Source organism: Astatotilapia calliptera, chromosome 5 (genome assembly GCF_964374335.1).
Source record: "Astatotilapia calliptera chromosome 5, fAstCal68.1, whole genome shotgun sequence".
NCBI lineage: Eukaryota > Metazoa > Chordata > Actinopteri > Cichliformes > Cichlidae > Astatotilapia > Astatotilapia calliptera.
In genome coordinates, this window is record NC_137426.1 from 39,290,586 (window position 1) to 39,315,950 (window position 25,365).

A 25,365-nucleotide genomic window follows, 5' to 3' on the forward strand; every position below is an offset into this window, starting at 1 on the left:
TTTTTTGAGTTCTGGGAACTAATTAGAATTTACAGTGTATGGCAAAAAGAGAGAAGGTCATTTTCAGTTTGACTAAATCAAAATGATCTTGATCTTTATGTGTTTATAAAATTTTGTTTTAAATTTTGAATTCGTTTTACATTGAAGCATTGCTTTATGTAATATGGGGTTTTGTATGCATACCCTTTTGCCTTCTGTTACCAGTAATAGTGCCATTTATATAGCATTTAATAACTGGGTGATAATGATTCTGTTCAAGAGATCTACAAAACACAGTGCTGGAAGGGTGACACCACCAGGTGTTGCAATCACTTCCATGGCCACAGGTAAATGAAGGCATGCAGACTGGCTCTACATACATTTTTGAAATAATGGGTCTTTCTCAGAAACCCCAGTGTGTTAGATGTCACCTGTGCAGCAGGGTCCAGAAATAAAAAAAAAAGCTAAATATCCCACAATTTACTGTTAGTTGTATTATATCAAAGTGGAAGTGTTTGGGAATGACAGTAACTCAGCTTTGAAGTGGTAGGCAAGCCTAAATCCTTTTCTGTCTGGCAATCCAATGGACAAGTCTAGGTTTGGCGATTGCTAGGAGAATGGTAATTGTCTGACCGCATTGTACCAAGTATAAAGTTTGGCAGAGGGAGGACTGTGATGTGGGGTTGTTTACCAGGAATCTGTCTCGGCCTCGTAGTTCCATTGAAAGAAACTTTTAATGCTCTGGCATACCTACACATGTAGGACAATTTCCATCCATCCATCCATCCATCCATCCATCCATCCATCTTCATCCGCTTTGTCCGGGGTCGGGTCGCAGGGGCAGCAGCCTAAGCAAAGAGGCCCAGACCTCCCTCTCCCCAGCCACCTCCTCCAGCTTATCCGAGGAACACCAAGGCGTTCCCAGGCCAAGCGAGAGATATAATCTCTCCAGCGTGTCCTGGGTCTGCCCCGGGGCCTCCTCCCGGTGGGACATGCCTGGAACACCTCACCCAGGAGGCGCCCAGGGGGCATCCTTGTCAGATGCCCGAACCACCTCAGCTGGCTCCTTTCGATGTGGAGCAGCAGCTGCTCTACTCTGAGCCCCTCCCGGATGGCCGAACTTCTCACCGTATCTCTAAGGGAGAGGCCAGCCACCCTTCGGAGGAAGCTCATTTCTGCCGCTTGTATCCGCGATCTCGTTCTTTCGGTCACTACCCACAGCTCGTGGCCATAGGTGAGGGTAGGGACGTAGATCGACCGGTAAATTGAGAGCTTCGCTTTTACACTCAGCTCCCTCTTCACCACGACGGACCGGTGCAGCGTCCGCATTACTGCAGCTGCAGCCCCAATCCGTTTGTCGATCTCCGGCTCCCTTCTCCCATCACTCGCGAACAAGACCCTGAGATACTTGAACTCCTCCACTTGGGGCAGGAACTCATCCCCGACCCGGAGTGGGCACTCCACCCTTTTCCGGCTGAGAACCACGGCCTCAGATTTGGAGGTGCTGATCCTCATTCCCGCTGCTTCACACTCGGCTGCGAACCGTTCCAGTGCGAGCTGGAGGCCCTCACCCGATGAAGCCAACAGAACCACATCATCTGCAAAAATCAGAGATGAGATTCTGAGGCCACCAAAGCGAAAGCCCTCCGCCACTTGGCTGTGCCTAGAAATCCTGTCCATAAAAATTATGAACAGAACCGGAGACAAAGGGCAGCCCTGGCGGAGCCCATCACCCACCGGGAACGAGTCCGACTTATTGCCGGCAATGCGAACCAAGCTCTTGCAACGGTTGTATAGGGATCGAATGGCCCGTAGCAATGGGCCAGACACCCCATATTCCCGCAACACCTCCCACAGGACACCCCGAGGGACACGGTCAAATGCCTTCTCCAAGTCCACAAAACACATGTAGACTGGTTGGGCAAACTCCCATGCACCCTCAAGCATCCTGGAGAGGATAAAGAGCTGGTCCAGTGTTCCGCGACCAGGACGAAAACCGCATTGTTCCTTCTGTATCCAAGGTTCGACTAGCGGACGAACTCTCCTTTCCAGCACCCTGGCATAGACTTTCCCAGGGAGGCTGAGGAGTGTGATCCCCTTGTAGTTGGAACACACCCTCCGGTCCCCTTTCTTAAAGATGGGGACCACCGCCCCGATCTGCCAGTCCACAGGTACTGCCCCTGATCTCCACGCAACATTGCAGAGGCGTGTCAACCAGGACAGCCCTACAATGTCCAGAGCCTTCAGGAACTCGGGGCGGACCTCATCAACACCAGGGGCTCTGGCACCAAGGAGTTATTTAACTGCCTCAGTGACCTCGCCCCTGGAAATTGGCGGGTCATTCCCCTCATCCCCAGACTCTGCTTCCTCCTCGGAAGACGTGTCAGTGGGATTAAGGAGGTCCTCGAAGTATTCCTTCCACCGCCTGACAATTTTCTCAGTCGACGTCAGCAGCGCTCCGCCAGCACTATACACAGTGCAGGTAGAGCACCGCTTTCCCCTCCTGAGACGTCTGACGGTTTGCCAGAATCTCTTCGAGGCAGTCCGAAAGTCTTTTTCCATGGCCTCTCCGAACTCCTCCCACACCCGAGTTTTTGCTTCAGCCACTGCCCGAGCCACATTCCGCTTGGCCTGTCGATACCTGTCGGCTGCCTCCGGAGTCCCACAGGCTAACCAAGCCCGATAGGACTCCTTCTTCAGCCTGGTGGCTCCCTTCACCTCTGGTGTCCACCATTTGGTTCGGGGATTACCACCACGGCAGGCACCAACCACCTTGCGGCCGCAGCTCAATGCAGCAGCTTCTGCAATGGAGACGCTGAACATGGTCCATTCGGACTCAATGTCCCCAGTCTCCCTGGGAATGCTGTTGAAGCTCTGCCGGAGGTGTGCGTTGAAGATCTCGTGGACTGGGGCCTCAAACTCCCAAATTTGTGGAACCAGTTTGGGGATGGCCCATTCCTGTCCCAACTTGACTGCACACTAGTACACAAAGCCATGTCCATAAAGACAGGGACGAATGAGTTTGGAGTGGAAAAAGTCCACAGAGTCCTGAAGTCGTTCCAATAGCATACCTTTGGGATGAATTAAAGTGGAGACTGTGAGCCAAAGTCTTCTTGTCCAACATCAGTACCTCACAAGTGTGCTTCTGTAAGAATGGTCAAAAATTCCTATAAACATGCTCCTAACACTGTGGAAAGCATTACCAAAAAAACTGAAGCTGATGTAGATGTAAAGGGTGGCCTGACATTATAATGAGCCCTATGGATTTAGAATGGGATGCCATTTAAATTTATATGCATGCAAAGGCAGATGAGCGAATATTTTTGGTAGTATAATCTAAGTTGCAGGTTTATCAGTCAAGCAATCATAAATGGAACAAACAGAATATGTATCATATGTTCTGTTTGTGTTTTGTATTTTATTTTATTTTTTGAAGATTAATTTTTAAGCACCCTTTTAATTTTAATTTGCACACTTTATTTCACACCCTGAAAACTATGTGTAACATTGAGGCAAACTGTAGAAATTCTAGGGTTTGTAAGGGAAAGCACAGGGGATATTGTGCCATCTAAAAGGATAATGTTTAGATAGATGGCCTTACGTTATCTTACAGTGATAAGTGATAAGATAATGTGAAGGAGTGAGCACTAACTGATTGCACAAGCAAGGAAAATCTCTTTCTTTGTTTTTTTTAAATAAAGGGTATATTTTGTTGTTTCAAAACACTTTATGAAATAAAAAAGAAATCTGAAAACAGTCAAGAATGATTTGTTGACAATGTAAATTCATGCAGCAGGTGGGGGATCAGAATCACCTGTATTATTTTTTCCTTTCCACTCATTTGAAAGTTTGTTAGTGGTTTATCACTTGTTCCAGCACACGCAAACGTCACACCATTGTAAATCTGTTTATTGCACAGGATAACGTGTATTCACTCAAGCCTATTTCCAAATCACCTAAATGTTAATTATGGCACTAGCTGTGAAACATTTTCATGATGAAAGGTCGTGGCCAGTCTTCAACAAAGGAGAGATATAAAATAATCAACGCGGTTAATCTTAGAAGATGGGCACTTCTATATTGTTATGTCATGATGTTTCTCAGTTTATGATCATCTTTTTTATTATTGTCACATAGCTGACAAACATTGAGTGATTATTATTTTTCATACTTCTTCTATTATGTTTAGGTATCAGTCATTGGAGTCATTCACTTCATCACAAAATGCACCCATATGATCGATGTACTTTGTATTATGATATAATCGTGCTTTATTTGCTTTAATTTTTTAATTTATCAGTTACAACTGGAAACTAATGATTTTCCATAACAACTGACATCAAATTTTCATGTTATTATTATATCTTATATATTATTATATTATATAAAGACACAAAGCTGACATACACATGTTGTATACTTGGGTCTACAAAACTTCACACATTAAAAAAAAAGAAGGCTTCTTTTCAGGAATCAAACCACCAACCTTCAACCAAACTTTATTATTGAAACAACAATAAGGTCATCCACTTTAACAACCTCCAACCCAACTAAAAGAAGAGGGGTTAAGTAAAAACAAGAGTTATTTGAGAATAAATTCAAACCTTTATTATTAGCACAGTCATAAACCAGGTAGGAATTATTTTCTATCTTGTATTATGAGAATAAAATGTTGAAATGAATGAATAGAAAAAACATAAAGGAATAAATACTTCCTCCAATGATTCATTTTAAGACTGACTTTAATCTGGAACATGACAGCATAACAATATGATTTGTATCCAAAACAAAAATTCTATCAGGTATCATATCATCCTATATTTAATTAATGAATAACCATGAAACCAATTGAGCGTTTCCTTGGCTGTGTGTGGGATCACTGTCTTGCTCAAATGTCCACCCTCATTTCATTTTCATTATCCTGGTAGATGGAAGCAGATTTTTATCAAAAATGTTTCAATACACTTTTCCATTCACCCTTTCTTCAGTTTAAGTGTCCCACTGCCGTGTGCTGAAAAACAGCCCCACACCACGATGTTCCCACCTCCAAACTTCACTGTTCTTATGGAGTTTCTGGGGTGATATGCAGTGTTTTTTGACACCCAAACATCACGTGTATTATGGCATCCAAAAGCAAAGTTTAAATGTACTTCAACATGCTTTTTCTTCAACACTGGAGTCTTACGCAGTGAGCATGGCGGTGGAGTGAGTAACTTATTGTCTTCTTTGGAACAATTGTACTTGCTGATTCAGTGTCTTCTTATGATGTTCTTTCCACTTCTGGATTATGGCCCCAACAGTGCTCACTGGAACCTTCAGTAGCCTAGAAATTCTTCTGTAACCACTGCTATCAGTATGTCCTCAGAGAGCTCATTGGTTTTATCTATCATGAGGTGTTTCTTATAGGTTATAGGCCATCAGTTGGGACTGAACCAGCTAATTACTAATTCTTGACAGAATTGCTTTCTAGTTACTGATGGATTTCTGCGAGTGTCTTGACTGGTTTTTGTTTTTGCAACTTCCTTTCTGTGTGTGTTCAATACTTTCCCCCCTGTATTATTTCTTATTATTTTGCATAATTTACGGACATCTATGGTTTGATTTCTTTGCGTGTGTGGATCGGATGGGTTGTTAGCGATTGAATTCTGATAAGAATTTCATGTCAGTAGCAAATTTAGAAATATATTTATTTAGAAAATTGGTGACATGTTCTATACTTACTTTACCCCCTGTATGTAATATACTATATAACGATATGATATGTGACCGGTGACCCAAGGTACACCAGGGTCATATACGTGCCACAATGAGTAAATTATTGCCTACATATAGCTAAGACTAAGCAATCTCTTATCAAAGCATGTCCTAATAATCAGTACACTTATGACCTAGATTTACGAAAGACTGCTATATTGTCTTTGTGTTCGTAGAACAATCAGGTGTATAAAAGGCCAAACTTTGTTGCGGCTGTTTGGGTCTTTCTTCTGGTTTGACGGTAAATGAACAAGGGGCACAGCCCTTATTCTCTCTTAATCATGGTTTCTTTTCTTTTTTTGCTGGTGGGTAGGTGGGTGGGAGGTTGTAGCTTTTATAGTGTTGCTTGATTTGTAGAACTGACATAATTTTTTCTCTTAGAGTCATCAAGTGAAATATTAAGAAGTCACTCTAAGATGGCCAGGCTCACAGTTGTAGCAGGTATTTTGGGAACTTATTGCATGCATACAATATAAATGTAAACACTGACATTTATTTTATCATGCTTTTGCCTACATTCTAATTTTTCTTAGGTTTGTGTCTGGTGATGAGCCAGCTGGGTAAGTTTTTTTTCTGTTTCTTTTTTGTTAAAGAAAATAAATTTTGATCACTACTTGTGTATCACTACTGGGACCTGTGCTTTATTAATATTACACCACCACAGGATCTGCCAGCAGGATGGAGTGCTACTTCACCAACTGGTCCCAGTACAGGCCTGGAGATGGAAAGTTTCTGCCACAAAATGTGGACCCTTTCCTATGCACCACCCTCATCTATGCATTCTCCATCATCAACTACAACAATGAGCTGGTTACCTACGAGTGGAATGACGACGTCCTCTACAAGTCTTTCAATGATCTGAAGACCAAGTAAGTGGATATTATCCTATAGGTCAGAGGTAAAGCAAAACACAATACCTCTTGAGCGTATCGTGTCTTTAAGAGTTTTCCACTAAGATATTACAGTTTCTTTAATGATATTACAAGTTTTCTGCTGTTTCCAGGAATCCCCACCTGAAGACTCTCTTGGCCGTTGGTGGATGGAACTTTGGGTCAACACAGTAAGAAATACTTTAAAGAAAGAAAATTATTTCACATTAGGACAATGGTACGTAGCTAACCAAATATTGTGTGTAAACCATCAGTCTGAATCAAATCAAAATCAAAAAGAAGTTTCCATTATTAAACACAGCAAACATTAATCACAATTCTCCTGTTAAAGACATAAAGCACTAAGCAGATTTTACTATAAAGATCAAATGTTAACTTGGTTTTTGTGTTTTTTTGTTTTTTTGCAGGTTCTCCATCACAGTTTCTACTGCAGCTAATCGTCAGAAGTTCATCCAGTCTACTATCAGATTTCTGAGGACTCATGGATTTGACGGTCTGGATTTGGACTGGGAGTACCCTGGATCCCGTGGAAGTCCTCCTGAGGACAAACAGAGGTTTACTCTGCTCTGCAGGGTGGGTATAGATCTCCATTTTTTAAAATCTACATCTCATTGATGTTGTTTCGTTTGTATCATACTTGAATGGTAAATGCTAAATGGACTGATTCCACTAACCTTCCAATCGGTAGATGATCTGCTATACCTCCTAAACTACAGCCACCCCATGGACTCCATTCTTACACTGTTATGTGGTGAACTTTTATAGGAACTTGTTGCTGCCTTTGCAGCTGAAGCCCAAGCTACCGGCAATCCCCAGCTCATGCTAACTGCTGCTGTTGCTGCTGGAAAAGGAACCATTGATGCTGGATATGAGATCGCTGAGATAGCCAAGTGAGGGTCCTGCTTTATAAACCATCTTACTTCATCTACTACTTTTAGAAATCTGACAGTTGTGCAATGTAAGCATGAAAATCACTGTTTATGTTTATTTCCTTATTGCAGAGAATTAGATTTCATCAATATAATGACCTACGACTTCCATGGAACTTGGGAGCAATTCACTGGACACAACAGCCCTTTGTACCGTGGATCTCAGGACTTTGGTGACCTTATCTATTTCAACATTGTAAGTAAAGCGTTAAAACTGAAATAAGATTCATTTAAAATATAACTGTAACTTTAACAGGTAACTTCTTATGAACAAAAACTTCACATTTTTTAACTTCTATAGGACTATGCCATGAAATATTGGAGAGACAATGGCACCCCACTGGAGAAGCTGAGGATGGGATTTGCATCTTATGGTCGTACCTTCCGCCTGACATCATCAAACACTGGTGTTGGTGCTCCAGCTAGCGGCCCAGCATCAGCTGGTCCATACACCCGTGAAGCTGGATTCTGGTCTTATTATGAGGTACATGTCTTAAGGCTGGAATTTAATGATTGCCTCATGATGTATAGCATATGTTGCTTTGATATCTAATGATATTTATAAAACGACAAATGTTAACCATGTAGTCTGTGCTGTAGATCTGTACCTTCGTGAAAGGCAGCACCATTAACTGGATTGAAGACCAGAAAGTCCCCTATGCTTTCAAAAACAATGAGTGGGTAGGATTTGACAACAAGGAGAGCTATGAAACCAAGGTAAGTGAGAAAGCTTGCATCATTTCTTTTTGTTTAACACATTTGTGTATGTACAAGGTAGTGATATCAATCTCTGTTTAATTTTTCCCCAATAGGTACGTTACCTGAAAGATCAGAAGTTTGGCGGGGCCTTTGTGTGGGCTCTTGATTTGGATGACTTTGCAGGAAAATTCTGCGGAGAGGGTCCCCATCCTCTGCTCTCTCATCTGCGCAACCTTCTTGAAATTGGTATGTCCAAAGCAGATTCATATAGATTAATTATTTTAGTCTATATATATTTAATAAATTGGTGTGGAACTGTTATCATAAGAACCTCTGTAATTTAGATAAGATGTTACTACAACAGTCAATAAAAATCCAAATATGTTCGATACAGTTTTGAACTAGTAAAACTTTTGTACGAGGGCAGTAAATGTTCTTCATGTAGCGATTGGAGTAATGAAGAATTCATGTTAATAGGTCAACAGTGGGTTGGGTTAGGGTGAGGTTGTGTTTTAGCCAGTTACGCATTAAGGGATTCATGCTTATTGATACACATGAATGAAAAACCACCAATAACACATAATTCCTTTGATCTGTACTGTCAAGAGCTTCCCCCACTACCCTCAACCACCACCCCAAAACCTGGAGCGAGCACCACTTCTCCACCCAGCACCACCACCACTACTACTCATGCCCCAGGAACTGGATTCTGCAATGGGAAACCTGATGGCTTATATCCCCACCCAGATGACAAAGCCAGCTTCTACATGTGTTCTGGTGGCAACACCCACGTGGGGCAGTGTGGAGCTGGATCTGTCTTTGATGACAACTGCAAATGCTGTAACTGGCCTTGAGCCTGGAGCAGAGGCATTGTGTATTACATCTGGTGCCAACATCATCTATTAAAGGGACTAAAGTGTATCAGTGTATCCTCTATGTACACATTCATTCATTCACCTATATAACTCGGGTCCTTGGATACATAGATAGAGTTGCCATAAACAGGGTATAACTCGCGTCATCAAAAATGAAGACCTCAGTTCAGACATCATCAGCCTAATAGTGATTTTGTCTCGTACAAAAAGCAAATAAAACAAAAATAATGTCACAGTGGTCACCTCAGCTTTGAATAAAGTGTTAATTACTGCTTAGAGTTTCTAACCTTGCAAAATGCACTATATTGCCAAAATTATTTTCTTTTCTGCTTTCACATGCATAGAAGTTTAATACAATGCTGACCCACCCGTTGCAGCTATAAAACCTTCAACCCTTCTGGGAGTGTTAGTAGTGTATTTATGGTAACTTTTCACTATTTCTCTCGAAGCACATTTGTGAGGTCAGACACTGTGGGATAAGAAGCTCTGCTCTAATTCAATCCAAAACTGTTCTATCGGGTTGTAGACAGGACTCTTTGTAGTTCAGTAAGATTCTTCCACACGAAATTTGCTCAACCATGTCTTTATGAACCTTACTTGGTTCACTGGTGCAAAGTTATGTTGAAACTGGAAGGTACGGTGGCCATGAGAGGCCAAATGGACTGCAACTTTAGAAAACACCAGCAAACAGAAAAACGCTGCAAAAGGACACATAAACACCAAAACATGCTAAGCATTGCTCTGGGAGACACTTAAAAGAAGTGGAGAATTTTTCAGATTTGTGAGGAATGAAAATACTATAGATATAGGTTTGCTATTAGATGTTCACTATTAGCCTGAAAATCTGTCATCTGTTGAAACACACATGAGGGTTTATATGACTGCTGTTTTGCTTTAGGTGAAATAAACAACTAAACTCAGACAACTTGTGTTTTTCAGGGCAAGATGCATTGTCCATTCTGTGGGTTTAAGTTTGAAAACAAATTTCATTGTTCATGTGGAAAAAAACAGCTTTGTCCTGGCTAAAGCTGCTGCCACAGCAGCAGACCTCAAATACTAAAGAGGTAATACTTTCTGCACCGGCTGTTATCTTTTAAGTCTAACTAGTTTTGTAAGAAAATAAAATGAAGAGGGCAAGACTTGTTCACATGTTTGGTGTTTGAACTTTTCAGATCTGTACTCATGTATAAGCAAATAGTGTCATAAATCAAAGAATTTGTTTGTAGTTGGGAAATTGTAGACATCCGGTGTGATATGACTGATAAATCTACATTTCTGAAAGCAAAAACGTGTTTGTGGTGGATCTGACTGGGAAGAGGTGGTGTTTTATGTATACTATATTCATATGTTTTTTCAGTATTAACTTTATCATGTTTGCTTTTGAGTTATATACAAAGATAAACTAATGAAGAGCCTCTTACTATCTCCCTCTCATTCCCTCCTTTCAGCCAAGTCATTTGTTCAGCATTTGTTCAAATACCCTGAAGGTAAAGAGCCTGAAAGGAGGATGCTCTCAAAATCCAAAAAGAAAAAAAAAGAAATCAAAGAAAACAGTGAAGGTTTTTATTAAAAAAGATTTGAAAACTTTTATTTTGTTGTCTGACAACAGGTTTTCAACCTGTGACCACCATCATTTTTTCTAATATGTAATCTATCTTTTTGCTGGGATGATGAACAAAACAAAGACTGACAAGAGACCCATAAGAGGGAAAGCACTACCATTAAATGTTGAACCAAGCTGGTCATCTGAGAAGCTCTTGGGTGCTGCCATTAAAAAACTGAAAGACTCAACCATGAAATCAACCATGATATGGATATGGGAGATGGAGAATACATCCTGCTCTATCCTGCTCTAAAAGAAAAATCCAGGATCACCCTATACTGTATGACTGAACTCTACATAGAGGCCATTGGAAAGACTTACCAAAGAATTACACTATTTGTTTGTGTCCTAGAGAATTTCTTGTCATAAAGGGAGTATCAAATAGACTTGACATTGGGCTTTGTTTTTTGTTTTTATTGTTAAAGATTTTTGTGATTAGTACCTTGAAGATTTAACCAAAGTTTGCTTTCACCAAGTGTGTTGAACAATATACAGTTACACTTAACTTTAAAGCATGAGGCAACTGTGTTGAATATGTGCAAGATGCTTACATAAATTCAAGAGAGAGCCAATCCTCTGTAAGTGATTATTCTCCTGGAAGAAGTCCCTTGTCCTGTGGGCATTGTGTGCTGTAGCGCTGTCCTGTTGATAAACCCATAAACCCAGTTGTTACCATACAGAGGTGGCCCCTCAGTCATGAGGGACGCTCTCTGCAACATGTGGATATAGCCAGTAGCTGTTTGACACAGCTGCACCTCCTGAAGCTCCATTGTTCCACTGAAGGAAAAAGCACCCCAGACCATCATCCTCAAAACATATCAGGCGGGATCTGCTTGTCTTGCCAGTAACGTTGGAAACCATCAGGACCATTAAGGTTACATTTTTTCTCAGAGAAAACTTTCTTCCACCTTTCAATTTCCCGTGCTTGGTGCTCTTTTGCAAAGTCCAAATGGTTAGTTATGTGGAGTTCAAGGAGACGAAAGATTGAAGATGTTTTTGTTTTAGAACACCTTCAGTCTTAGATGCCGTCTCATGGGTATGGGGCTTCAGTCGGCACCACCGAAATGCTACAGAGGATCAAGGATAAAGGAGGATCTGCCTAACTTCTTAGCAACTATGTGTAGCAAGTACATAAGCTAAAATAATTTAAGTTGGTTATGAGTAGTTGGGCTAATTCAGAAGATATCAGATTCGGCTCTAGGAGGTGAGTGAAGTACAATAAACATACAACCACAGATATTGTGATTACAGTTATTATTTATAGTGAAAATAAAGTGCAATTACCAAATACCAATATTTACAAAATCTGCAGACAGGAAAAGATAAAACATAATTCAAGCTTGTAAAATATCCGCTGCACAGCGGTGCAGCAACCTCGTCCAACCTCTGGCAAACAATGTCCATAAAGTTTATTTCACGATTGATATAAGTCCAACGCGTATGACAGTCTAGACAGGTTGAAATTGGAAGTATGATGATCAGCACTAAGATTCCAAGACTGAGATCTCGAAAGTGAGATTTAGGGGACTGAAAACCAAGAGGGGAGAGTGTAGGCCGCAGCAGCCTCCTACCAGACCGCAGGAAGTTATAGCTGGGGTTCTGGCTCGTTGGGCCTAGCTCACCATCCAAAGTAGTGGTGTCGCTGTGGTCTCTCCAGGGCACCACTAGCCTGCACTATAATCACAAGACCACCATTAGCAAAATTCATCTAAATTTCCCAAGCTAGCTTTAGTTCCAGTGTACACAATGAAATCCATGAGAAAATACAACAAATACATATCCAACCATTGTAATGAATTAAAATAAATGACAATCTCGAAAAGCGCTCACCCCACGTACCTGTTGCTTCCATCCGCTAACGCCTCTCCCCCGCGTCGTTTCGAGGCGACAACCCGGAAGGCATATAATAGTGCCTCGCGAATAGGATTGGTCACAACAGGCACGTGCAGCCTCGCGGCGTGGCGTGCGTCATGACGCGTCACGATGCCTTCATGGACACGCTCCGGTTGGAATTTAAGATTCCGATTTAGTTATAGATGCAGTTCTTTTTATTTTTATGTGGGTTACATATGCTACAATTGATCTCAGGATGTTTAAAACATGCCCTCTTAGATGAGCTCTGGCTAGATGCAGAACAGGCACTATGTAATAATCTAGAGATTTCAGACCTTCCATTTATCAGCTCAAACATCAAACAACATGAATGCTTTAAAAGCATCAACATCAGCTCTTCTCTGACAGCATGGTGGGAGTTTCTAAAAAGGTCTTCATTAATCCCATGCAAATGTACACCTATCTGGAACAACCCTGACATACTACAGAACAATGATATGATTAACTTCCCAGATTGGCGTCGAAAAGGAATTAAATACTTTGAATATACATTAGAAAGAACAGACTTTATTCCGCTTGACAGACTAGTTATACAGCAAAACCTCTGGTCTCAGAAATGCTCAAAAACCTTTAAATTGATTAGATATCCCAGCCTACAATTAATACACTACAAAATACTACATAGAGTGCACTATACAGATCAATGGATGTTCAAGATGGGTGATGTTCATCTTCTAACAACTGCTCACACTTTGGTTCTGTCTGGCGCGACATCCGCTGGTTTCCTCTTTCTGGTGCAAAGTGTGCGATAAACAAACAAGAGAGAAAAACCGATCAGCTGATCATTGATCAGTTTTATGATTGAAGTAGAAACGGGAGAGGGAGGGGGAGAGAATGAGAGAAGAAGAGGCAGCTGTGCAGCGTAACGAAACAGAATAACTCCAGCTTTGTGTCTTTTTCCATCCTAGCTAAAGTACGGGACAAACTGAGCTCCTTTTCAGCTCAATACGAAAGGCGTAATATTTTCTCTGACTACATCTCTGAATTCCGTTTTTTACGGGGCGGTTGGCAACTCTACTAACTAACCTTATGAATAAAATAAAGTTCACTATCAGTAACATCATAGCACCCATCCAGCTGTATAGAAACTCCGTCATGCTAGCTAGTACGCAGTACGAGTTATTGTAACTGACTGTAAAAAGTCAGCATAACGAAAATAAACTCCACCTAAACTTGGTTTATATCTGACCCAGATAGACTGTAGGTCATAACTTCTTACCTGAAGTTCAGTTCACCTGACACTCGGACCGGCGGCCGCCTCGGTAAAAATACTTTATTTATTTTGGAATTTTCTGTGAGTGTAGTAATGTTATTTATATATATATGTTCAGTTACATGGATGCATAAGTAAAATATAAAGTTAACTAACTAGCACTACACGTGTTTTCTGCATGTTACGCTGATTCGTTGATAGCAGCTAGGCTAACATTAGTCAAAAGTTAGCTAACTAATCTTACTGTATTTGAAGATACACATTTCACGTTGTCAATGAAAACGTTCATTTGTATTTCTTTTTTTTAACACTAATGTTTCATTTAACGTTAGCTAACTACAGTAATATTGTGTTTAGACTCATGGTAATGGCCGTATTTAACCAAAGAGAGGTGCAGCCTGCATTGATGAGATATCAACAGTGTTGGGACTAACGCGTTATTAAGTAATGCGTTACAGTAACTACGTTATTATTGTGGTAACGAGCACGGTAACTAGTTATTATGCCAAAACCAGGAATGCGTTAGTCGTTACTGGGATTTAGATAGGGTCGTTACTCGTTACTTCGTGTGGTGGCTATCGCGTAGCTTCCACAGATTCAGTAACATTAGCAAGTGGTGGAGGCCAGCAGGTGGATGAAGGAAAAGGGACGCAGAAGGAAAAGAGACCCGAGGCGGCCGCCGGTCCAAGTGTGAACTGAACTTCAGGTAAGAAGTTATGACCTGCAGTCTCTCTGGGTCAGATATGAACCAAGTTTAGGTGGAGTTTATTTTCGTTGTGCTCACTTTTTCCGTACTGCGTGCTAGCTAGCATGACGGAGTTTCTATAAAGCTGGGTGGGTGTTATGAAGTTAATGATGTTGAACTTTATTTTGTTCATAAGTTATTAGAGTTGCCAACCGTCCCGTCTGGTATTCAGAGAAAATATTACGCGTTTCTTATTGAGGTGAAAAGGAACAGTTTGTCCCGTAATTCAGCTACAATGAAAAAGGCACAAAGCTGGAGTTATTCTGTGTCTTTGCTGCACAGCTGCCTCTTCTTCTCTCATTCTCCCCCCCCTCCCTCTCCCGTTTCTACTTAAGTCATGAAAACTGATCAATGATCAGCTGATCGGCTTTTCTCTCTTGTTTGTTTATCGCTCACTTTGCGCCGAAAGAGGAAACCAGCGGATGTCGCGTTAAACAACAGCAGCACGTTTAAGCTTGATCAGCTGTTGTTAGAATTTATTTAATATTACTTTCTAGTATCAGCTGATGTTTGCTGGAGCAACAGCTGTAAAGCTGCTGGTCATGATGTCGGTTTGGTTATCTGGTGAGAGGGAAACATGAAGATGAAACCAGGAGATGTCCTTACTGGATCATCAGAGCTGAACAGGTGATGGAGAAACAGGTTTACCTTTTAGGTGACATGAATGAGTTGAAGGGAAGTTATGAACTGTTTCTGAGAGATAAATAACACCAGGATCCTTTTTTAGGTAGCTGACAGCTGGTAACTGTGCGGGGGCGGGTCTAGCAAAGTGTTGCCAGGGGGCATGTAGGGCATTAACAGGGAAAGGGGGGCACAAAGAAATACTTTTCTTTCTTATTCTCATTTAAAATGTCTCGCTTTTAAAAAATAATTATCTGAATCTTACAACAAACGATTGATAGATTGATGCATATATACCATCAAAACAGTGTACATCACTGTCACAACAGTGTTTATTTTCATTCAAAGGCTTTATGATTTTTCCTATAATGGTGGGCCGGTCTCTAGTCAAAATGCCCGGGCCAATTTTCTGTCCCAGTCCAGCCCTGTATGCAGCTCATCTGCAGTCTGGTGTTACCTACATCTTCCTATTCAGAAGGCAGAATTTCCGAGTTCTGAGTACAATCGAAAGCACCACGACTGCAGTTTTTGTGTTGGATGTAAAAGGCGCACATGACGCTGTGACGTAGGCTAGAATCATGGCAGCAGTCAATGACGGTCCAGGTGTGGGATTTCTCTCGTGGAAATATGCACATTATCTTTTCCTTTCTATTGGTAGGTGGCACAGTGCACTGTGGCAAGTAAGCAAGCTAGAAGACTGGCAAAGTTATGGAAGCAACACATTAACAAGAGAATTCTGAGTAAAACCAAAGTTACTTTCCCTAGTAACTAGTTACTTTGAAAGTAACGAGTAACTTGAAGTAACTGAGTTACTTTTGAGAGAAGTAACTAGTAATGTAACTAAGTTACTATTTTAAAGTAACTTACCCAACACTGGATATCAAGGTACCATTAACGTAAGTTAGTTAGTCCTGCTTCACAGATATGCACACAACCCTGTCGCCAGACCTGAAAAGACAAGGACGCGGCAAACATGCAGTCACATTGTCTGCTAAACCTAGCCTAGCTAAATAGATTTTAAGCAGTAGCTAGTGTGGACAGGCTAGCTCAATGTTAGAAAGTGTTTATGGATTACGTTATACACAGTTCACATAAAGTTATCATAAACAGCCTCTTCTTCTTCCACATGTTATGTTTCATATTAGTAAAGGTTTTTTCCGTAGGTGGCCAAGATGTTGATAAAAGTAAAACACAGAAAGACAAAGAAATATGTCAAATTGGAAAAGTCAGCTTCACAGATTTTGTGAGAGCAGGTAAGTTATGGCCTGGTAAATGGCCTGTATTTATATAGCGCTTTACTAGTCCCTAAGAACCCCAAAGCGCTTTACATATCCAGTCATCCACCCATTCACACACACATTCACACACTGGTGATGGCAAGCTACATTGTAGCCACAGCCACCCTGGGGCGCACTGACAGAGGCGAGGCTGCCGGACACTGGCGCCACCGGGCCCTCTGACCACCACCAGTAGGCAACGGGTGAAGTGTCTCGCCCAAGGACACAACGACCGAGACTGTCCGAGCCGGGGCTCGAACCGGCAACCTTCCGATTACAAGGCGAACTCCCAACTCTTGAGCCACGATCGCCCATGGTTATGGTTATGGTTTGTACTAAGTCATTAAAGAGGAAATGATAATGTTGTTATTAACTAAGTGATGATTTTACTTCAGTGCAGCAGAAGTTTCTCATACCAGAAAATGCAGCACTGAAAGTCACAGATGAGCAGGGTATAGAGGTGGATGAGGATGTCTTTCCTGAACTTGCAGGAGTCAAAGAGGTGTGTTTTGTCATCTATACTGAAGCTGAAGGTAAGTACATATATGCTCTGATAGATTTTGTGGGATTTGATTTCTACAGTTACTCTTAAATAAACCTTTTTTTAATTTGTCTAATATCCTGTGGTAACAATCACAAAATGCTGTTTTAATGGCTCAACAGTAAGTTGGATTTATCACATGCATTTCAGACATCCTGGAAACGGAATCATCCAAGAAGCTGCGTGACTGCTCAGACCTAACACACTATGTGACACTCACACCTTGTGGTATGTAAATTGTATATTACCACAATAAAATACAAAATAACCATCTGTTCTCCTGGGAGAAAGTATAATTTAATCAAAGCATACAATTTACTGGCCCTATGTGCGTAAATGGTAGCTTTGTTGTGGTTGATTTTTGATTGTATATGCCTTATATTGTAGTATTTTTGTTTGTCACCCTCAGATTTGACTGTCCTGAAGCAACATGTGGAAGAGCCCTCCTCTCCAAGTCTAACAGATACATTGTCTGTCTCAACCACCAGCAGTCAGAGCAGTGACACAAGCGATGCCGGACTTCAAATGGTTCAGCCTCTATTGGACAGCATACATGCAAGAAATGTAGATACATTACTTAATGGACTTGTATTTGACTCTTTAGTTGTCATTACTTGAAAAAGCTTAAACACGAAGATAAAACAGATTAGAGAAAAATAATTTGATATAGTATTTCATGTAGTTCATATGTATAATCCACAGATTGAAATTGTTGTTTGGGTTAAAATAGTCTCATTTTTTGTCAATTTTTTGTTCTTTGTATCAAATGTGTTTAGACAGTGGAGCAGATTCTGACTTCCAAACCAGCAGGGGTGACTGTCATCCATGAGTATGAAAAAACTGGGAGTTTGAAAGATTCCACCAGGCGATTAATGGTGAACATCATTGTAGCTCACATGCGTGAAAAGGAAGGGTAAGAGGAATCATGTTTATTCTATTCATTTTTAAAACTGGCAAGGATCTTATCAAAAAACACTTCTGCTTTTGCAGGAGAACTGTAAGTAAAGCAACGAAGGAGTTTCATGCACTTGGAATCGTGTCACTCTTCCCATCTTTGAAGGATCCGTACTCCAAAAAGGGATATGTGAGTTTGCTCTGTAACTGTAGTGTGTAATAAGACTTGCTCTCTCTCTCTCTCTCTGTCTCTCTCCCTACACATATATATAAATATATATACACACTCTACAATGTATGCAATTTCTTTCTTTCTGTAGGAGCATTTCTATGACATTCAGAGCAACAAAGGTTTTCTTGAATGGCATATCAAGACAGTGCAACGTCAATCCAAATCCCCCACTGCTTCACAGAACAGAGTGGAACTGAAAGGAGAGCCCACATCACGAAGGAAGTTTGGTTTCACTAATGACCAGCAAACAAGAGATCAATGTATGGAAGCCATGTCTCTTCTTCATCACACCACTGACCAAGATATAGTCTTCCAGAAGATGAGAGAGACATTCTACTATCGTCAGCAGATACTCCATGACCCACAAGAATCAGCAAACATTCTTCAGATGTTTCCTCGGTTTTTGGACACTAAAGGACTGGTAGGTAAACAAATGGGGATCTGAAAAATACTTGACTTAAAAAAATTGATTTTAATGGACATACTTCTCCTTTGTTAGATTTTGCAGGACTTTGCAGTGATGTTTGGAGTAGAGACTGCTTCCAGGTTCCTGGAAAAATGGAACACCAGTTTTAAAGACAAGGTTGCCAGGGAAGCCAGAGACCTTAAAGAGACTTGTCTTCTGAAAAGATTGCTGAAATCTGCTTTGAACGAAGAAATGGATGATGCTGATGAGCCAAGTAGTGTCCTAAAGTAACACTTTATTAGTGTAGTAATTTTAGTTTTCATTTTTAAAAGTTATCAAAAAAGCAGCAGTGTGCATAATGTGTGAATGGATCACTTATTTTCTGCTCATACCCTCAATCAGTTTTTATATGTTAGTGAAGTTCAGTTCTGTCTCCCCTTTCCTTTTTCTTAACCCAAGGGTTTATAAAGTGATGCTTTTTATTGTGTTTCAGTCTTGCCAGAGCCTTGAGGATCACCTCATGAACAATGAAGGAAACCCTCAGCCATATCTCCTGGCCACAGGGACTTCAAAAGCACAGGTTTTCAGCTTCTACATAGTCTTGGATCGAAAGCTTCTTCCATGTCAGTCAGGCACATCACTGGGTGCATTTGATGAGCTGTTCAAGTGCCACTTTGTTTTCAGTGTGAAATATGAAGACGTTCTGTCCAGCCTGTACACATTTTTGCAGACCACTGTGTACAATATTGATGTAGGCACAACAGTGGAAAGTCCAAGAGTCAAAGAGTTGCGAGCAAAGCTGTTGAATTAGTAGTAACCAGGTTATGCATTCAAAATGTTGACCTGCTTTCTCTGTGCTTTATCCTTTGGTACAGCTTTACTTTTGTTCAGACATTTAAAACTAGTTCATGGAATGTATCCTGGCAAAAATTTGAAACTAAAATGTGGTCAGATAGGATGTTGTTTACAATTCTCAAGTTACCGTAATTGTCGGGCTATAAGCCGCTACTTTTTGCACAAGCTTTGAACCCTGCGGCTTTTAGTCAGGTGCGGCTTTTCTATGGATTTTCCATGATTTTTGTGATATCGTAAGACGATTTGTTTTGTTTGTTCCGCTGTTGTACGGCACTACGTTGCCTGGCGGAAGGATCGGGGTTCAAGAGTGGTATGTTAGTCACATGTCCGTCCGCCAGGCAACGTAGTGCCGTACGAAGTAGCGCGAAAAAACAACCTTCAAAGTAGCGCTACGCATTCAGCGGGAGGCGTGGATGACGAGCGGCGATAAACTTGCGAAAAGCAAGTTATGCCCAACTCCACCGGTGGATTCTGACAGCGTGGAAAAGTGCGAAAACATCCACGATCACCAACGGATTTTGAAGGGCTGGACTGCTGCATGATGGAGAGGAGGACACCGCCACGGCCCTTCTGAGGGTGTTCGACTCTGACACTGACAACGAGGATTTCTTTGGTTTTGAAAGTGATAACGAAGGAGAGAAGTGGAGAGTGGATGACGAAGCCACCCTGAGCCTGTTTGTATCCGACATTGGAGAAGAGGACTTTGGTGGTTTTAGAGCGCAGGAAGAAGAGAAAGATGGTGAATGACTGACTTTTCTTCTTGTTAAAGCCGTGTCACTGCACCTGAGCCTAAAAGGTAGTCCGAATCTATTTTTCTGGTGTGCTGTAGGTTACTGTTATGTACTACATGTGCAAATATGTACCCATAACTTGTTTTTCAAAATATTAATAAAAGGGGTGTGTCTCCAAACAGCCATCTCTTTCCTGACAATTCCCTTTGTGCATATTCTCTTACATATGATAAGTCAACATTGAAACACCTGCGGCTTTTAGTCAGGTGCGGCTAATGTATGTACAAAACAGGATTTTCCCCTGATTTTAGCTTGTGCGGCTAATATTCAGGTGCGCTTTGTAGTCCGGGAAATACGGTATTCTGGATTTAGAAGACATCTGAATAAGATACATGCTACTGTTAGCACATGTGTTCCTCATGAGACCCCTTCTGACCATGATACCCAACAGTTTAGTAGTTCTCAGTGCTTAAATGATGAAACACCATCCACATCATCTCAGTGCCAAAATTCTGAAGCAGGCCCTTCATTCTCAAATCAGAGCAAGGACATGTGTGCCTCCATTATTGCCAGACTTTTAGGAAGTGGTGTACCAAATACAATAGTTCTTTCTACAGTTCAGAACTTAGAGGAATTTGTGGGAGATTGGCAATCTAATATTCAGGAACAATTATTGACCCTATTACCGAATGACAGTCCCTCCAGATCAGCCATTGCAGATTTATTTAAAAATTTGGAATTGTACTATGACGAATTTGAGTGTGCAAGTCCTTTAGGTTCAAAAAAGGGTATACACAAAGTTGGCTGCCTTTACTTCATCCTTAGAAATCTTCCTCCCAGTCTGAATTCGGCTTTAATGAACATTCATCTGGTATCATTATTTTATGCACAAGACACAAAAAAATATGGAATTGATGAAATCCTGAAGCCCCTAGTAAAGGACCTGAAAATATTAGAGACGAGTAGGATTGCTGTTCCATTTGCTAAATTTCCTGTATTTGGTACTCTGGCACAAATTACAGGTGATAACTTGGGGATGCATAGCATTCTTGGGTTTTTGGAATCGTTTAGAGCTAATTATTTTTGTAGATTTTGCCTAATTGATCAGTCTTCAGCTCAATTCGTTTTCTCAAAGGACGACCCATGTTTAACTCTTAGATCACCAATTCTGAATAACCAACATTATAATAATTTGGTAGATGATCCAACATTAACATCTTCATTCGGCATAAAAAGAAAGAGCATACTTAATTCATTAAAATATTTCAATATTGCGGAAAATTATGCCGTTGACATCATGCATGATATTTTGGAAGGGGTTGGTCAATATGAAGTCAAGCTGCTATTTCAATATTTAATCGAATACTTCATCTCTAAAGATAGCTTGTTAAATAGGATATATGCTTTTAATTACGGCTATATGGAAAAGAGAAATAAACCAACGAATATTAACCTGGATCGTGCAGGGTATGGAATAGGTTTAAATGCATCACAAACACTTTGTTTGATCACAAACATACCTTTGATATTTGGTGACCTGGTACCAGGGGATGATTTGCACTGGCATTTGTTGCTTTTGTTGTTGCACATTCTAAACGTAGTTTTCTCATACTCTATCACTGAAGGAATGACTGTGTATTTAAAGCACCTGATTATTGAACACCATAGACTCTTTAAGGAACTATACCCATCAAACAACTTAATTCCAAAACATCATTTCATGGTCCACTATCCAAGGTGCATTCGAAAGATTGGTCCTCTCACTCATATCTGGACCATGAGATTTGAAGCCAAACACAAATTTTTCAAAGACTGTGTTAAGAACTTTAAGAATTTGACTGTATCACTTGCAAGGAAACATCAGTTTGCATTAGCTTATTATTGGGAATGTATGAGTTTAAAAGCAGTTGAGTCTGGTCCAGTTAAAATGCGTTCACTTGAAACACAAGAATACTCAGAAATTATATCTCCATATCTTCATGTTGATTTACAGAACACTGTCAATCTCACAAACTGGGTAAAGTGTAGTGGAGTTGAATATCGTGTTGGGCTTTTTGTTTGCACAGGCACTTATGAAAACATGCCGGTTTTCAGCAAGATACACAGCAAATCCAGCATGTCCAAATTAACACTGTCGGATTTGATTTCAACACTATTAAAGTGTCTATATGGGTCCACACCAGAGAGTGTTAATTTAACTCTTTTTGGAGAGTTGGTACGTTAACTCTGATTTAGTGTTAAACACCAAATCTGTCTGAAGTTGATAATTTAACACTTGGTGTTAAGAGTTTATATATTAACTCTCAAAGAGTATTTTAGTTTAACTACGTAAGAGTTATCTTCTAATTCATTCTAAAAAGCGGGAATTTTACTGTTCTGAACTTCTAGAAATTTCTTTTGGAAATAAACATTTACTAAAAAGATGCAATGGTTTTTGAAAAACATTTATTCTGAACTGTGCACCACAATTTCAAAACATTTTCTGAAAGATGTAACAGTGTACATGTTCTCACTTTCATTAGAATTTTGTTTATCAAAAGGTCTGACATGGTAAATGCAAATAACAGCATTCTCAACACTTATTTCTTCAATACAATATGCATGTCCTTCATTCATCCCTTTGTGGAACTTCAACGCACTTCTGCTCTCCCCCATATTCCATCTTCACAAGCATATCCTGTGCGGAGATCGAATAAAAATTAGTTGACACTAATTAATGGCACAAATAATCCAGTAAACAATTGCAGCACAGTAAAAAAAAAAGGAATCCTCTTTGAGCCAGGTAATACTGAACTAAATGTAAAACTTTTTCATTTTTACCTAAACCGTGTGCACAAAACTCTGGAGGGATCTATGCTAACGTAGAATCCAGTCAGGACGTCTGCTACTGCTGTTTGCTCGTTTTTTTTTATTATGGGCGATCGTTTTCAGGCTTCAAGTAGCACCATTATACCAACATTTCACATTCTAGACATTGTTTTAGGTGTATTTGACCAAAGATTTGACTGAAAATTCACATGCAAGCTTTTTTTCAAGGCTGTGGTATTTGCCCGCAAACAATACCTTTCAGCTAGCTAAAACAGAATATTATGCTATCACCGAGCAACATGGCTAATGCCTTTCACACAGCTTTGTCTCAACTCCAAAGAGCCACAGAAGTAAAAGCTCATAATAATAATTGAAACAATCTTTGAAAAAATGACTTACCAAGCATGGCAAACAACTCAAATATGTAGAGCAAAATGTTCTGAAACGGCTTCACTTCAGCTTCGATTGGAGCCGTGCTGGGGGCGGAGTCTGTGAATTTACTCTGTTGGTGTCATAGCCCCTGTAGGAGTTCAGAGTTAAGAGGTCAAGAGTTAATGTTTCCATTGTAACACCTCCAGATTTGACAGAGAAACACTCATTTTTAACACTCGATTTTAACTACTATCATTTTACACCTCAGAGTTACATTAAAAGAATGTGACTCTACTTAGAGTAAAATTAACTCTACTTTTGCAAGAAGACTATTAACACCAAAAAATTTAACACTTTTGAATTTGCTGTGTAACTTCGATAATTTTGCATGATGATAAAGCTGTTTTTGTTATGGTTCAGCATGAAACGTGTTTCCATGATCATTTTCATGCTTATCAGGTAAATGAAACCATTCCTAAGAAGATACTGGTCCTAGAAAGGGAGAAGTTAAGACATTTCAAAAATTAAAACCTAATAAATCCCCATGCCCGGATGGATTCCCATCAGATTCGTATAAGGAAATGAAAGAGTTATTGATTCCCTTGATGAGAACATCATTCAATTATATTTTAAAGACGGGAGTAATCCCCCCATCTTGGAATGAGGCTTCTATTTCCTTAATAGCTAAAGAAGGAAAGGACAGGCTTGGTTGTGGAAATTACCGCCCTATATAGTGTTCTTAACCAGGACTATAAGATATTCACATACATCCTTGCCAAAAGAATTGAAAATATTCTTGTTCAGATAATTAGCTTGGATCAGACTGGTTTTATTAAGCAGAGAGAAACGCAAGATAATGTTATTGATTATGTTGGGAAAAATAAAATTCAGATTGTCCTTATGAGCTTAGATGCTGAAAAGGCCTTCGATCTGGTTAATTGGAAATTTCTATATAAAGTCATGGGCAAGTTTGGATTTCATCAATCGTTTATCAGGATTATTCAAGCACTATATAAATCACCAAGGGCAAGAATCAAAGTTAACGGGGCGCTTTCTAATGTTTTTAATTTACAGAGAGGGACACGTCAGGGTTGCCCGTTAAGTCCCTCACTCTTTGCTCTTTTCATAGAGGCCCTGAGTCAAAGTGTTATACAAAGCAATACTATTACTGGAGTCAAGATCATGGGTCGAGAGCATAAGATTTTCTTGTTTGCTGATGATATTTTGATTTACTTGACAAATCCAAACATTACTTTCCCCAAGCTGTTATCACTTCTGGAGACCTTTAGCTCACTATCAGGTTATAAACTAAATATATCGAAGACTCAGATATTAACTTTTAATTATAAGCCAAATCAGGAAATTAAGTCTAAAGTCAATTTTAACTGGGAGTCGGAGCAGATGAAGTATCTTGGAGTAAATATTACTAAAGATCTCTCTAAGATATATAATGCAAATTTTAATCCTTTGTGTTATAAAATAAATGAGGATATTAAAAGATGGAACTTATTACCATTTTTAAATTTTGAATCACGTATTGATACAGTTAAAATGAATATCTTGCCCAGGATGCTTTATTTGTTCCAAACACTCCCAGTTGAAATAACTGATAAATAATTTCAGGAATGGGACAAAATAATCTCTAGGTTCATATGGCAGGGGAAAAAACCACGGATTAAGTATCAAACTATCCAGTTGGCTAAAGACAAAGGAGGGTTGGGGTTCCCATGTTTGAAAGATTATTATATTTCAGCTCAATTGAGGATATTAGTGTGTTGGTGTAATGTAGACTACCAAGCGAGATGGAAAGAAATAGAAACAGAAACAGTGGCCTTAAGAGGTTTTCCCATTCAGGCAAGCTTAGGGGATGTGACACTCATTAAAAACAAATTAATCAACGAAACCAATGGATTAACTTGCCTTTAAAACTTTAGTTACAATTTCTTAATAAGAATGATTGGAATGAAGAGGCCAGGATTTTAAAATGGTGCGCTTTTGATTTTGATTTTTTACCCAATAAGTTAGATGTAAGATATAAAAAATGGGCA

At 40.1% G+C, this 25,365-nt stretch overlaps 2 protein-coding genes and 1 long non-coding RNA gene across 3 annotated transcripts; 2 read left to right on the plus strand and 1 right to left on the minus strand.

Annotated features, from left to right (window-relative positions):
* Positions 1 to 6,019: 6,019 nt before the first annotated feature.
* Positions 6,020 to 10,048, plus strand: LOC113021750 (acidic mammalian chitinase-like). Its single transcript, XM_026166464.2, has 11 exons — positions 6,020 to 6,174; positions 6,267 to 6,293; positions 6,398 to 6,602; positions 6,737 to 6,793; positions 7,031 to 7,196; positions 7,389 to 7,513; positions 7,625 to 7,748; positions 7,854 to 8,036; positions 8,153 to 8,269; positions 8,365 to 8,497; positions 8,858 to 10,048. The coding sequence occupies exons 1-11, from the start codon at positions 6,150 to 6,152 to the stop codon at positions 9,103 to 9,105; spliced, it is 1,410 nt and encodes a 469-aa protein (XP_026022249.2). The 5' UTR covers positions 6,020 to 6,149; the 3' UTR covers positions 9,106 to 10,048.
* Positions 10,049 to 17,706: 7,658 nt separating this feature from the next.
* Positions 17,707 to 19,538, plus strand: LOC113023109 (uncharacterized). Its single transcript, XM_080301522.1, has 5 exons — positions 17,707 to 17,739; positions 17,796 to 17,932; positions 18,010 to 18,103; positions 18,234 to 18,566; positions 18,645 to 19,538. Exons 1-5 carry the CDS (start codon positions 17,707 to 17,709, stop codon positions 18,840 to 18,842), a joined length of 795 nt encoding a protein of 264 aa, XP_080157648.1. The 3' UTR covers positions 18,843 to 19,538.
* A 3,027-nt stretch (positions 19,539 to 22,565) lies between these two features.
* LOC145428994 (uncharacterized) lies at positions 22,566 to 23,678 on the minus strand. The gene is made up of 2 exons (XR_013909362.1): positions 23,345 to 23,678; positions 22,566 to 22,814 (listed from the first exon to the last, which is right to left on the minus strand). It is a non-coding gene; the product is annotated as an uncharacterized LOC145428994 (long non-coding RNA).
* Between the last annotated feature and the right edge of the window lie 1,687 nt (positions 23,679 to 25,365).

Excerpts from the sequence above, each read along its gene's own strand:
- LOC113021750 (XM_026166464.2), top strand. The coding sequence starts at position 6,150 with ATGGCCAGGCTCACAGTTGTAGCAG. Across the intron at positions 6,294-6,397 it reads TCTGGTGATGAGCCAGCTGG|GATCTGCCAGCAGGATGGAG; the intron begins GTAAGTTTTTTT and ends ACACCACCACAG. Across the intron at positions 8,270-8,364 it reads AGGAGAGCTATGAAACCAAG|GTACGTTACCTGAAAGATCA; the intron begins GTAAGTGAGAAA and ends TTTCCCCAATAG.
- LOC113023109 (XM_080301522.1), top strand. The coding sequence starts at position 17,707 with ATGTATAATCCACAGATTGAAATTGTTGTTTGG. Across the intron at positions 17,933-18,009 it reads CACATGCGTGAAAAGGAAGG|GAGAACTGTAAGTAAAGCAA; the intron begins GTAAGAGGAATC and ends CTGCTTTTGCAG. Across the intron at positions 18,104-18,233 it reads CGTACTCCAAAAAGGGATAT|GAGCATTTCTATGACATTCA; the intron begins GTGAGTTTGCTC and ends TTCTTTCTGTAG.